This window comes from Sciurus carolinensis, chromosome 12 (assembly GCF_902686445.1).
Source record: "Sciurus carolinensis chromosome 12, mSciCar1.2, whole genome shotgun sequence".
NCBI lineage: Eukaryota > Metazoa > Chordata > Mammalia > Rodentia > Sciuridae > Sciurus > Sciurus carolinensis.
In genome coordinates this window covers 7,023,673-7,037,126 of record NC_062224.1, presented here as the reverse complement: position 1 = coordinate 7,037,126, position 13,454 = coordinate 7,023,673, and the positions used below count along the sequence as shown (strand labels likewise).

At 42.2% G+C, this 13,454-nt stretch overlaps 1 protein-coding gene across 7 annotated transcripts in view; it reads left to right on the top strand.

Annotated features, from left to right (window-relative positions):
• Dip2c (disco interacting protein 2 homolog C) overlaps nt 1-13,454 on the top strand; it is a 375,118-nt gene that overhangs the window by 250,550 nt on the left and 111,114 nt on the right. For all 7 annotated transcript variants that reach the window (XM_047520293.1, XM_047520292.1, XM_047520290.1 and 4 more), the window contains 4 exons: nt 606-740; nt 2,514-2,633; nt 3,732-3,929; nt 9,441-9,532. In XM_047520293.1, the coding sequence (XP_047376249.1) occupies nt 606-740; nt 2,514-2,633; nt 3,732-3,929; nt 9,441-9,532 (545 nt within the window). The remainder of the gene's footprint in view (nt 1-605; nt 741-2,513; nt 2,634-3,731; nt 3,930-9,440; nt 9,533-13,454) is intronic.

Sequence of the window (13,454 nt, the reverse complement as noted above, 5' to 3'; positions counted from 1 at the left end):
AAACATTTTTTGTATTACTCAGTATTATTCATGCCAAGATAAATTACTATTTCTTGATGTCTTTACCAAGAAGCATCCTAAGAGCTGTTCACGTGTGAACTTGTTGAATCTACCCAGCTATCCTCCAAGGTCGTGGCCATTATCATTCCCACATGATGGATAAGGAAACAGAGCCAGGTTAAGCTACTTAGCAAGATCTCTAGGAATTTGCAGAGCTGGCATTTAAATGACAGGCCCTCTGGTGCCAAAGTTTGATCTCATTGCTGCCTCTATTGTCACAGACAGAAAGCATTCCTCTGAACAAATACGTTTCTCGTGATAGCTTGTCCAGTGACTTAAATGTTTTAGTGGCTCACTAATAATGTTGAAATCATCTGAAGTTTACCATAACTGTTCCATCCAGAACAGCATAAACTACCTTAAAGACGGTCTTGGTGTGGGGGCTTGTGGCTGCAGTTCAGAGTCGCCCTTCTCTCTGGTGATGTGTAAAGAGGCATGCCTCATCCAGTCTCTTCCTAGGATGTGGCACTTTGGGGGCTCGGTTGCTTAGCCTTTCAAAAAATGGTCAAGGCCATTGGAAAACCTCACAATGTGCTTCTTTACAGAAAATCATTCTGCACCTCCTGACGTAACCACGTACACCTCAGAACACTCCATACAGGTGGAAAGGCCGCAGGGCTCAACCACATCCCGAACAGCACCAAAGTATGGCAACGCCGAGCTCATGGAGACCGGGGACGGTATGTCTTTAGGCCTTGATTCCTCTGCTAGCTCTTGCTGCACCATGTCTTTCTGTGTCCATGACTGGATGTGCTGCTTCTAGATTTATAGTCAGTTCATTGACTCTGCTCTTCAGATTCTTTATTAACCTTTCATAGAGGTTCCTTCATTATGGCCACAAGAAATGCAGATCATTCCCATATAGTCCAGAGGTTGTTCCTTATAGGAAAACAGTCAATGTTGCAGAAGCTTCTCATCAAAAGAAATTTTAATGAGATGCTGATGTTTTTGCTAATGAAAAACCAATGTTGGTTCAGCGACGAAGTTGAAGTGCTAAGTGGTTATTTAGAAGGACAAGCTGAAGTTAAATCTTTGAAAAATTTGACAGATGTTGATAGAAGGTGCTTTAGATTTTGAAAGAGGGTCTTCTTCTCCAATCTGGGCAAAGATTATGAATGATTTAATAAAATACACAGAAGGTTCACGGTGGCTCCTTGTATTCGTAATCTTGTATGCCCTGATGACAGTGACTCTTTCCATTACCCGACCCGAAGCAGCGGGACATGCACTTTCTGCTGTGGCCTCCTCCTCTAGGTCTCAGCACTGCCCCTGGTCACAAAAGTTAGAATCTGACAGTGAACTGTTATTTTAAAGGTGCTCAGCCGAGTGGTGGTGTGCCGTCTTCTCGCTGTGTTCACATCCTGTGATACCTGTGTGATTCATAATTAAATAGAAAGACTGGTCCCCAGTAGTGTGCCCTCCTTGGCATGGTCAAAGACAGAAAGCCACTAGTTGATGAGCTGTCTGGTTAATACAGTGGAAATCACTCCAGTTTCCCTTATGGCTGGTTTTCCTTGAATGCTTTTTTTTTGCGGTACTGGGTATCAAACTCAGGGCCTTGTGTTTGCAAGGCAAGCACTCTACGGGACTGAGCTATCTCCCCAGCCCTTGAATGCTTTTTTTAAAAAAAAGTATTTTTTTAGTTGTAGATGGACACAATAACTTTATTTTAAGGTGGCCACAATACCTTTTTTTTTTTTTTACTTTTATGTGGTGCTGAGGATCGAACCCAGGGCCTCACATATGCCAGGCAAGTGGTCTACCACTAAGCTAAAACCCCAGCCCTCTATTTTATTTTTATGTGGTGCTGAGGATTGAACCCAGTGTCTCGTCCCTGCTAGGCAAGAATAAGCACTTACCACTGAACAACTCCAGCCCTCCTTGAATGCTTTTCAGTTTGCCTAGTTCTCTGATCAAAACATTTATTAAATAGATCATTGTTGATCTTGTCCTGCGGCCTTTGCCTTGTTCAACCGGGTAAATTCTGAGTCGTACATTGTGTAGTCCATGGTTTCTCAGCAAGTGACCCCAACCCCATCAGAATCACCTGGGGACCCTTGTTAGAACAGGGTCTGGCCACGCCAGGACCTAATGATTCAGAAGCTCTGGGTGGTCCATGATCAGTTTTTCCATATGTGTTTTAAATTACACTTGGGATCCACTGGCCTTCTGAAATGATCTTTGATTCATCAGAACTGAATTAAGTGGAACTATTTAATGGGAAAAATGTTATTTCCATGTTGAGAATTCTGGATTGTACGTTTCTATATTTTTAAAACTGTATGAAGTATTTAATGTCCAAATTCTGAAAGTGCCCTTGCAACACTTCAATATTAGCTATTAAAATTTTATTTGATAAAAAATTTTCCTTGGGTTCTGTCCTGTTCCTTCCAGAAATTGCTTGTTACACCTGTGATGCTCGGTTCATCTACCCCATGGTTCCTGTTTTTCAGGAGTACCAGTAAGTAGCCGGGTATCAGCAAAAATTCAGCAGCTCGTCAATACCCTCAAAAGGCCCAAGCGACCGCCATTGCGAGAATTCTTTGTCGACGACTTTGAAGAGTTGTTAGAAGGTACAAGAACCCTTTCCCTTTTGGTTCCTTCCAGGTGCTCCTCTGGTTCCTTAAACGTGATATTTTTTTCGACAAGGCTGTTTTGTTTTTTAAAGAGTGATAGTCTTGGCGGTTCCTGAGTGACAGATCCAGAGGAGAGTACAGGTTCTGTGCCAGAAGGTGCACTGAGTATCTCAGCCGGCAGAGCTCCAACTCACGGGGGCTGCCGCCTTCGGCAGAATGTGGGCTCATCCTACGAGCCAGTCCTCTCTCTAAGGACTCGGAGATGAGAGAAGTGCAAAGCTAACTTCCGGAAACGCCAAGCTCACAGCAGAGCAGCTCTCTGAGCTTGTGCGAGGCCTGCGGAGGACTCGTGGCAGCAGGCTCTGTCTCCTCTGCCTGCCGCTCTGCCCTTGGGCCCTGGCCCCAGAATACCTTGAGCCTCTTGACAGACAGCACAATAGAAGATGGGCTCGTTGCCCCAGACCCGGACTCCTTGTTCTCCTCTTGTTAAATTGCAAGTATGGTGTCAGATTTTTCTGGCCAGCAGGTGGTAGTGGTCAATCATAAAAGGAGGGAGAAACTTTTACCAGAAATGTTGAGAAATTGTTTGGTCGTCCTCTATCTAGAGGATGAGGAAGACTGTGTTATGATGTGTTTGATTTTGTTCAAAATATTTGCTCCATGCTTTTGTTAGAGTAGTTGAAAATTTATATTTACATCTGAGTATTGAAGGCTAAAATATAACTTTTCAAGATTGGAACTGTTGGGAGCCTGGAATTACTGTATGCTGAGAATTTAAATTTTAAGCATAGGGGTTTAAATCATAAACTCCAGGCTGGTACAATGTAGCATTTTGCCTTTTGTCAGTTTCCAAATGTATTCAGGTTCGACTAAGTTCTCCACCCACCTGTTTGCTTTGGGAATTACAAGAATTGAATGTTTGGTACCTTCATGAGGGTGGTATGTAGATCATGACCCTGAACCTAGGGCAGCACATTTCGGTCTAATTTACACCTTAAATAGCAATCTCTTAGCTTCTTCATAAAAAAAATAAAAAGCCGTCATACTAACACAGATGCATTTCTCTTGAAACCCTTTGTGTTGAAATGTATTCAGTTCAACAACCAGATCCAAACCAACCAAAGCCTGAGGGAGCCCAGATGCTGGCCATGCGAGGGGAGCAGCTGGGGGTGGTCACGAACTGGCCACCCTCTCTGGAAGCTGCCCTGCAGCGATGGGGGACCATCTCACCAAAGGCTCCCTGCCTGACCACCATGGACACGAACGGAAAGCCCCTGTACATCCTCACTTACGGTAATCCTGGGGTGCACCGTCTCCTGCTTGGTTACCCTGTTTGTGACTGCTCCTGAATGTAGGGGAGGGAATCGTCCCCAGCATGGCGACTGTAGCTGTGCTGCCTTATGTGGCTGTGTTAGAGACGGATGGAACCTAAAGGAACTTGGAGGCAATTGATTTGTTAATATGAGAAGTTAATTTTTTTTTAGTTAAAATCAAGCAGGGAGCTTGAAGCACTCTGATCATAATGCTAATAAGTTGTTAGATTTTTCTTCTCGAATACGTAGGTGATTTTCGTGAAGTGAATATTTTCAAGGATAGATGGAGAATGTGTCAATTCTTTGGTGTGGGTTTGAGCAGTGATCCTAAAAGACACATCCTGAATGCTGTAATCCCAAATGTTAAAAGATCAAAACCTTTGAAGTCCTAAAACCTTAAAAGAACAAAACCCAAAATATATGAATCCAGAAAAAAGTTTTAAAGTTTTTTAAAAGAGACATTCACATTTTTTTAAAGGGGGTTATTTGTGAAGCATTAAAACATTGATGGAACACTTCATAGCCCACTTTACATGAGAATATAGACAATATGTATATTTTGCAAGCACAGACTTCCAGATTTACTCATAACAATCACAAGAGGATGAACTGTGTTCACAAATAAGTCAGCACAACACACAAACACATGTTACCATGGTGATTGTGTGCACCCAGCTTTATAACTGTGATCATCTGACATACTTTGTTGGGCCACCAAGTCAAAAGAGCAGTCAAAAACCACGACTGCATTGCGAGTCGCCCAGGGAGCTGAGATCTGGAGGAATTTAATCCTTCACAAATGGAAGCGTACAGAAACAATGTCTCTCTATTTGGGAAAACTTTAACATTTTTATGTACACAGTGCTTACGCAAAAGGCCAGTTTTGTGATAATGCAGTTCACAGTCAAATTGGAAAGCCCATCAATTAGAACTTTCTCAGTCTTGATGTAATTTTTACCTTCCTCTATTGGGAGTGATAAAAGGATGAAGTGCATAGGATAGAAAATTATAAAAATGAATGCTGACAATTTTACAAGTGGGAAAACCGAAAACTCCTGAGGGCCCCAGGGGTGTTGCTGGTCTGATTCCTGGAGTCAAAATGTTTGGGGAGCCTGGGGTTCTGTGTTTTGCGGTGTGTTTTGGTTTGCAGTGCTGGGGAGTGAGCTCCGGGCCTGGCACCTGTGAGGCAAGTGCTGTATCACCATCACTGAACTACACCCTGTCCTGCAGTTCTGACCGCCAAGGCAGCAGAGGAAAACTGTCCCAGCTGTGATCCCAATTAGCCTTCGCTCTGTTCCCCTCCATAGAGTTTGCTTTTTACCTGATCAGCCTCCTCCCCCTACTACAGTGAGAGTGGTGGTTTCTAGAATTTGGGCTTTGAGAATTTCAGCATTTTAAGATTTTAGTCTTTAAGGATTGTGATTTTTGGGGGGAGATTTCAGACTTTAAGAATTTTGGTCTTTGCAAATTTTTAACATTCAGTGTTGTCTTTTAGAATTATGATTGGCACCACTTCGGCATAAATGTCTCTGAAGAAGGAAAGTCTGTATCCATGGTACTTTCTCAGAATGCCAGAGAAACAAGCTTCCTATAATCTTTCAATACCATTCATGCAATGCATGAACTTTTTGCAGTTTGCTAGCTGTTTGAAAGAAATGTCCTCCTCTTAGTTCCACAGCTAAGACACCGTGGAAAAGCAGAATGTCAGGCATGTTCACACTATCTACTTTTGCTTTGCAAAGAAGCAAATAACTAGAAGACCCAAACGGCTACATTGTGAGATTAACTGACCGGTTTTTAGCTTTTGGTTCTGTTTTTATAACAATACTTTTGATGATCAGAAGAAAAGAAAGAGGTTTTTACATTAGCCATCAAAGTCAAGGACCAGGTCTTATGTCTTGAACACTAAGAGTTCAGCTTCTTAAGGGTGGGGTCCTGGGAGGTGTGAGCTTTAGACCTGTGCATTTCATGGACCTAAATAGGATTTTGATTAGGGATCATGTGCTTCGCAGCCTCTTTGTCCTTATGACTTTGTTGGGCAGTTTTAAGTGGGTAGATATCGTCCATGGTCGAGTATAAGCTTGACTTATTTCTTTTTAAATTATACTCTTGGAGATAGGTCTGTTCAGTCACAAACAGAAGAGTTTTCTGTCCAGCCAAATTCAGCCCTGGAGCTAGTTGTGCACTTATGCTCACCGCTTCGTGACAACTGAGCATGGCCAGGCTCATGGCCTCTGTGTGGGAAATCCTGGCTCCTTACGTGTATGCATGTAAGGAGCACAGCTGCTTACTGACGACCAGCAAGCATTGCTCAGGTGGACGGACTGTGTATGGCAAGGTCCTGAGACTCAGGAGATCAGAGGTGAATACCAGTTCTCCAGAGGCTCAGAATCTAGATTAGGAGTGTAAGGTTAAGACAAATTGGAAATATGAGACATATTGAATGTGACATCTGAAGAGTTGGATTCATCAAAGCATCACACAACCAAAGCATTTCAACTCCTGATTTTAAATTCAAATCTATGTTGTATTTAAACCTGCTCTTGGTCACGTGCTATTGGTCAGCTTCAGTTCTTTCTTATTTAATAGAAGACAGTAGTGCATTTCCAAATGTAAGATCATAACTTATCAGTCTCAGAAGGGAGTATTGAAAAGTGTTATCTGGGTAGAGATTCTGCATTAGGTGGATGCATGATTGCATGTTGCTGAAAGATTCAGAAAAAGTTGTTGGATTTGGATCGATCTTATGCTGAGTGGTTTGGTATAATTGAAGAACTACACTATTTAAAGTCTTATGGTTCTCTTCAACCCCCAAATTTAGCTTCTGGTCTGTAGTAGGGAAGAAGACCCCCCAGGTAAGAAACTTAGGATGTTTAATAGAAAATCCAAACAGTAAAGCACTCCAACCAGTTCCTTCCCCTGCTTATCTGACCCGGCAGAGAACTTTCCCGTATCCTCTTCCAATCCCATTCTGATTTTAGTTTAACATCTGTAAATTAATTTTGCTTATATACTCAGCAAATGCTCATGTTCATCTTTGTCTTGTTTTTGAACTTATTAGAGGTGTTTCAGGGAATTTAGATGCCTGAGCTGGCAAAACACCAGGCAGTCTTTCTGCAACCTCGTTGGTAGTTGGAATTGTTAATGGTGTGTCTCAAGCTCCCACCTGAGTTCCAGGGCCACTGTGCTCCTGGTCACTCTGTGGTGCCCTTTGCTGGGCACCTACCTGCCTCCTTAGTAGTCGGTCTCTAGGGCAGTTGGCTGATCCTCATTCACATGTAAGAGAGGTTAAAATTAATATGTAATGAAGCAGTACTTAAGCTGTTTCACAGCTTCCTGTCGGTCAAGAACTGCAGCACCTGTAATTTACATTAGCAACTTACTCTTGCCTTTTCTCAGTGAGAAAGACAAAGTGTAACTATTTAAGTATATTTCAAGAATTTTTCCAAAAGTTTGTGGAGGTTTTCTACCCTTTAGTAACTCTTTACTAAAAACTTGCTTTTTTGTGAGTTTGATATCAGCTTTAAGATTCTCAACTGAGAATGAAGCTACTTGAGCAAACCATAGTGGTGCTAATGATCGGAGTTGACACTCATCTTTTTTTTTTTTTCATTTGTGACAAATTGTAACTGTTAAACCATAATAGTTTCCTAATCTTCACATTGAACATAAATATTTAGGTGAAAACTTCGCTTCCTAAGTTACTTCTAAAGGGCTAAGAGGTATTGATAGGGAGAAAAAAAAAATCCTCAAATAAAACAACAGATGATTTCAAAGCGGCCAATCTGCAGAACTACAGTATTGAGATGATGAGTTGAAGATAGAAGAGGACCTGAATAAAATTTTATATTCACTTCTTAAGTGCTCAAAATTTTTCTAAAATAAGTACCCTAACCTTGAGCTAGATTGAAGTTTGCTTGTGACATTAATAAAACCAAGAAACACTGGTTGAGCACATACCACGGAGCCAGGAGCTGCCCTGTGAGTCAGAGCAGAGAGGAGACATTATCTTTGCCCTCTATTTACTAAGGGGAGGCAAGTTAGCAAAACCTGGATTTGGGAAATAGCACACTAATTTGGGTCACTGGAGTTCAATATGAAATAAAACAAGTTCAAGATTTTTTTTTTAAATACAAAATGTGTTATAATTCAAAAAGTTCTTTGATTTAGTTTGTACATTGTGGTAGGAAAATGATTAAAACAGTGATTGCATTAGAACCAAATAGTGTCTACTGTCGCATTAAGGCAACATCGAACACCTGGCCTGCTCCTAAAAAGCCTTGAGCAGCAGGGTCTCTGGGGCAGATTGCAGAGGCCTGTAAGTATTGACGTCCTTCTAGATACTAAAGTCATTTTTCCCATCTTGGAATACTCGCCATCACAGGATAATATCAAGGAGATGTCTAGTGGTGAGATGAGGCAGGATTTGAAATATGTCTTCCAGAGCTTGTTTTTTCCCAAAGGTTTTAAATGTAAAAAAAAAAAAAAAAAAAAAACTCTCAAGTTTTTTTAATGTATATATTTAATTTTATTTGGTGATAACTTTTCTGGAGTTCAAAAGTTTTAAATAATTTAAAATATTTACTGTTACCCTTATTTAAAACCATGAATTCCTCTTCCAAAATTCTAAAACCCTGAGGTTAAGAAAATTTTGAAGTTGAGAATTTGTGTCCTTTGTGTTCGTTACAATCACTTGACAGAGGCTGTTCCTGAAAGCGGCGTGTCTGGGGGGAGTGTAGCTCAGAGGCCGAGTGTGTGCCTAGCACGCTCAAGGCCCCCGTTCAGTCTCCAGCACCAAGGGGACAAAAGCCTGTCCTCATGGGCAGCTTCAAAGGATGGCAGTGGTGCTCCCGCAGTGGCCCTGCTGTGCTCCACTCCCCGGAAACCTTCCTCCCAACCTCTGTGATGATTAAATCTTTCTGGCCTCTTGGCTACAGGCATTACTCACAAAGGACTTTTGCTTGGTCTTGGACAGCATTCCAATGTCGAGTCCTCTGTGACGGTATGGTCAGGGTTGTTGGGGACTTATTTCCCATCTTGATTCTAGGAATAAGTCGAAGCCTTGAAATGAAAGCAGCTTTGGGCAGCCTTCATCTAGGCGGAAATGCAAGCTGCCCGTCCCTTGGTCACGTGGTGCCCGCCAGGGAAGCCTGGTGACGGCCTGCCTGACCAGCTTCCCTCTTCATCAACACAGCAGAGAAGGGCTCGAGTCGGGCTCTGAGGTGTGCTTCGCTTTCCCCCAGAGCTTTGTGTACAAAAGCCACTGCGACTTCTCTGTGGCTACTTGATTTCCAGCTTGCAGCCTCGCCCACCCATTCTTCCTTGATTGTTGTGTGTTAGTTCCACATTAGACACGGGAAGCAAAAGGGATGTGTATACCAGCCTTTGCCTTGGAGGACGCTCCCTAGATCCTCGTGCCTGTTTGCACATAACTGAAAGTGCATGTGTGTGATCGTGCAGTTTACTGTGTCTTTATGCTTTGTGTTGACAGGCAAACTGTGGACGAGAAGTATGAAGGTCGCTTACAACATTCTGCACAAATTAGGTACAAAGCAAGAGCCTATGGTGCGGCCCGGAGACAGGGTAAGTGCAGCTGCTAAATGTCTTCCTGTCTGTCTGAGAATCCCAGCGTTCAGCCTCTGCTCCCGGCACTGTTGTGGGAGACTTTCTCAGGTTCACTGTGAACCAGGACCAGTTGTGTTCAATGTGCCACTCAGCTTTACAACCCAGATGTTACAGATTTTCTCTCATTTTTATGCATCAAGGACATTTGGGCTTAGGGTAAATCATGAAGGCATCCGACTCCTAAGTGACAGAGCCAGCACTCTTATCTTAAAACGATGTTTTTTAACATTGTCAGTGAGATGGGCAATCTTGGAAGTAAACCATTGCTAGGGTTCTTGTCCCCATTTTACATTTCTTAAAATAGGTTGTTGGCCTTCTGTCAGAGAGCAAATTTTTATTTTATTCTTCCATCAACTGGGTAAGTCAAAGAGGACAGGTATTAGGATTTCCATTTTAATGTTATGCCTGAGCAGTTAATCTTATCTAAGCTTTACAACTCAATTTAGATGTGGAAAACCCAGTTTCCTTGCCTTCAAATATACAGCCTTTTCCTACATGCTGTAATGTACTTTCAGTGCCTAAATGCACACCCTATCCACAGGTCACCAAAAGAACTATATGTGATATCATTTAGAGCACCAAACCCAGCAAGAGATCATGAAGTCATGGCCCTCACGGGATTTCTGAACAATCCCATCAGCTCCCAAGCAGACCATGGTGGACTGTGGTTCTTTCTAGTAATTTTATGGAATGAGTTTAGCCTCTAGGTTTTTCCACAATCCCACAGTGCTGGGGACTCGAACCCGGGCCTCCAGCAGGAGAGGCAGGCACTCTACCAGGTGGGCTTTATGGCCTGCACTTAGCCTCTAGGTTTTAACAGTGAATTTTAGACGTCAGACTTCCCAATTATAAAATTTGCTACGAGGCTGGAATGATTTCAGCAGTGTGGCTCTGGCAGAGGGACAGACATATGCCCTGAAGGAATGAAACAGAGAAGTTAGAAGTCCACCCTCGTGTACATGGTCCAGAGATTTCAACAGCGTGCCAGCATGCTCGGTGGGAAAAGGAGACCTGCCAACAAACAGGACTGGGAAAATCAGATATCCACCTTTAAGAGAAGGGAATTGGACCCCTTCCTTACACCATGTACAAGGAGGAGGAAAAAAAAAACCTTCAAAGTAGACCAAACTCCTACAAAATAAAGAACTAAATCTACATGACTCTCAGAAAAAAAGGTTCATGGTGTTGGCAATGATTTCTTGGCTCCCACACCAAAAGCATGTCAACAAAAGAAATAAAAAAAAAGGTCTTCATCAAAATAAAAACGTACACCTAAATGCACTCAAGGGAATTAAAAGGCAGTCTACAGGAGGAAGAAAATGTTTGCAAATCGTGTTTAATGACAGATTAATATTTGGAATATAAAGAATTCCTACAACTCAATGACAGTAGAAGAAATAACCCAAATTACCACAATTGAAAAATGGATAAAGGACTTGAATGGGCATTTCTCTGAAGATTAAAAAATGGCCTATTTACAAGCACATGAAAAGAGGTTTGGCATCACTAATCATCAGGGAATTCCAGATCAAAACCACAGCAAAACATCACTTCATACCAAGAAAGTGAGTCTTATCAAAACACAGAAGATAAATATTGGCAAGGACTTGGAGAATTAGGACCCCCCCCCCCAGCAATGTCTTGCTGGCACCACGTAAGGTGGGGCCGCCACTGTGAAAGATGATCTGTCTGTTTGTCCCTGGAAAAGTTACGTCAATTGCCATTTGACTCAGCAATTCCACTTGTGTATATACTGAAAATAATTAAAAACAGGTTCTCCAACAGATACTTGTATACCCTGGTTCATAGCATTATCACAAAACTCAAAAAGTGGAGGCAGCCCAAGTGCCATTGGCCAAGGAGTGGCCAAGCACAGTGTGGCATTTCATTCAAGGCGATGTTCCTTCAGGGTTAATAGGAAGGAAGTTCCTGTCCACGTGCTGTGTGAAAGGGTGCCAAGTAAAACAAGCTAGACGCCAAAGGACAAATATTGGGGATTTCACTGATAGGAGGTCGATAGATTGATAGAATGCACAATGGTGGTTGCCTGGGGCCAGAGGAGGGAGAATGGAGTTCCTGTTCAATGAGAGAGAGGTTCAGCTTGGAGTACGTTGATGGTCCTTTGATGGGGAGATTGTACTCAGTGCCATTGAACTGTTTGCTTAATTGTGGCTGAAATCAAATTTTCTGTTATGTTTCACCACAATGAAGAAAAGTCACTTGCAATGGCTCCCTTATCTCTAACTTGTTTCATGGTCTGAGTCTTTTTTTAAGTCTACTGTAGTCTGCCTTTCAGATTCTTGAAGGTTCTATATGATGATAAGTAAGGTAAGATATGATGATAAGTTCAGGTAAGATGTTCATGGGATAACGGGTAGTTTTGATAGGATGAATAGTGTAAATAATTTCTTTTTTCAGGGGTAGCCAGGTTGGATTAGCTTAAGGGAACCAGTTATTTTAAAACACAACAACAAAACTCTCCAGCTGGGCAAAGTGGTACATGTCTTTAATCCCAGCTGCTTGGGAGGCTGAAGCAGTAGGGTCACAAGTTCAAAGCCAGCCTCAGCAACTTAGGCACTAAGCAACTCAGTGAGACCCTGTCTCTAAATAAAATATTAAAAAGGGCTGGGATAAGACTCAGTTGTTAAGCTCCCCAGGGTTCAATCACTGATACCAAAAAAAAAGGTACATGTAGCCAACACCTGAGTATTCATCTGCATGAATATTTATTTAGAAAATTGATGATAATCTTCTGTTCTAATCAACAGGTAGTTCAGCTGCTTCAAAAATCAATTTTTTTTTTTTTTTTTTTTTTTTTTTTTTGGCAGAGGATTCCAGGGATTGATTTCAGGGCACTGGACCACTGAATCACATCCCTAGCCCAATTTTCTATTTTGTGTAGAGACAGGATCTCACTAAGTTGCTTAGAGCCTCATTTTTGCTGAGGCTGGCTTTGAACTAATGATCCTCCTGCCTTAGCCTCCTGAGCTGCTGGGATTATAGGTGTGTGCTACTGTGCCTGGCAGAAATCAATTTTCAATAAAATACTCTTCACAGAGTTAAAGAGCATTCATGGTCTTTACCATAAAAAGTATCCACTTTTCCTGTGGATGACTGTGCTAATGTAGAATGGAGAACACCTTCTTAGACTTCAAAAAAGGCATTTATAATGTTTCAGGATATCATTTATAAATGTTTCAGGATATCATAGTAAGAAATGCTGAAAATCTAAAGGTGCACCACAGGTGAAGTCTGCTGTTGGGAAGCTTGCACTGTTATACCATAGAGACACATTGATAACTGGCTTTTATATACATGGGAAAGTAGCCAGGTACTGTAGCTTGCACCTGTAGTCCCAGCTACTCTGGAGGCTCACACAGGAGGATTGCAAGTTCAAGGTCAGCCTGTGCAGCATAGTGAGACCCTGTCTCCAAAAAATAAAAAGAAAGCCACGAGGGTCCCCCAGAAAGGTCATAAGAGAACCAAATTCTTTGAGGAGTAGAGAGACTGTTTTCCCTTAGGGTAATGAAAGGTATCTGAAAATGCTTCTCTGGGAGAAAAAGTAAGCCTTTGCCCTTGTTCAAGTGCCAGAAATAGCATGAGGAGGAGCCAGGAGGGAAGGGCTAGTGTGTAGGTGAAGAACACCTTGAATTCAGACAGCATTTTGGGGTGTACCAAGAAAAGCTTTGGCATAGCCAGGAGAGTGGGCTCTCAGCTCCTGAAGGCTCGATGCCTGTTGTGCTCCATGGATGACTGTAGGCACACATCAGAGGAAAGCATGGAGAATTCACTGAAAGTAAGCCGTGTTTATAAAATCAGCACCCATTTGTGTGGCCTAACACTGGGATCACTATGGAGTTACCAGTACAATTTGATTTGT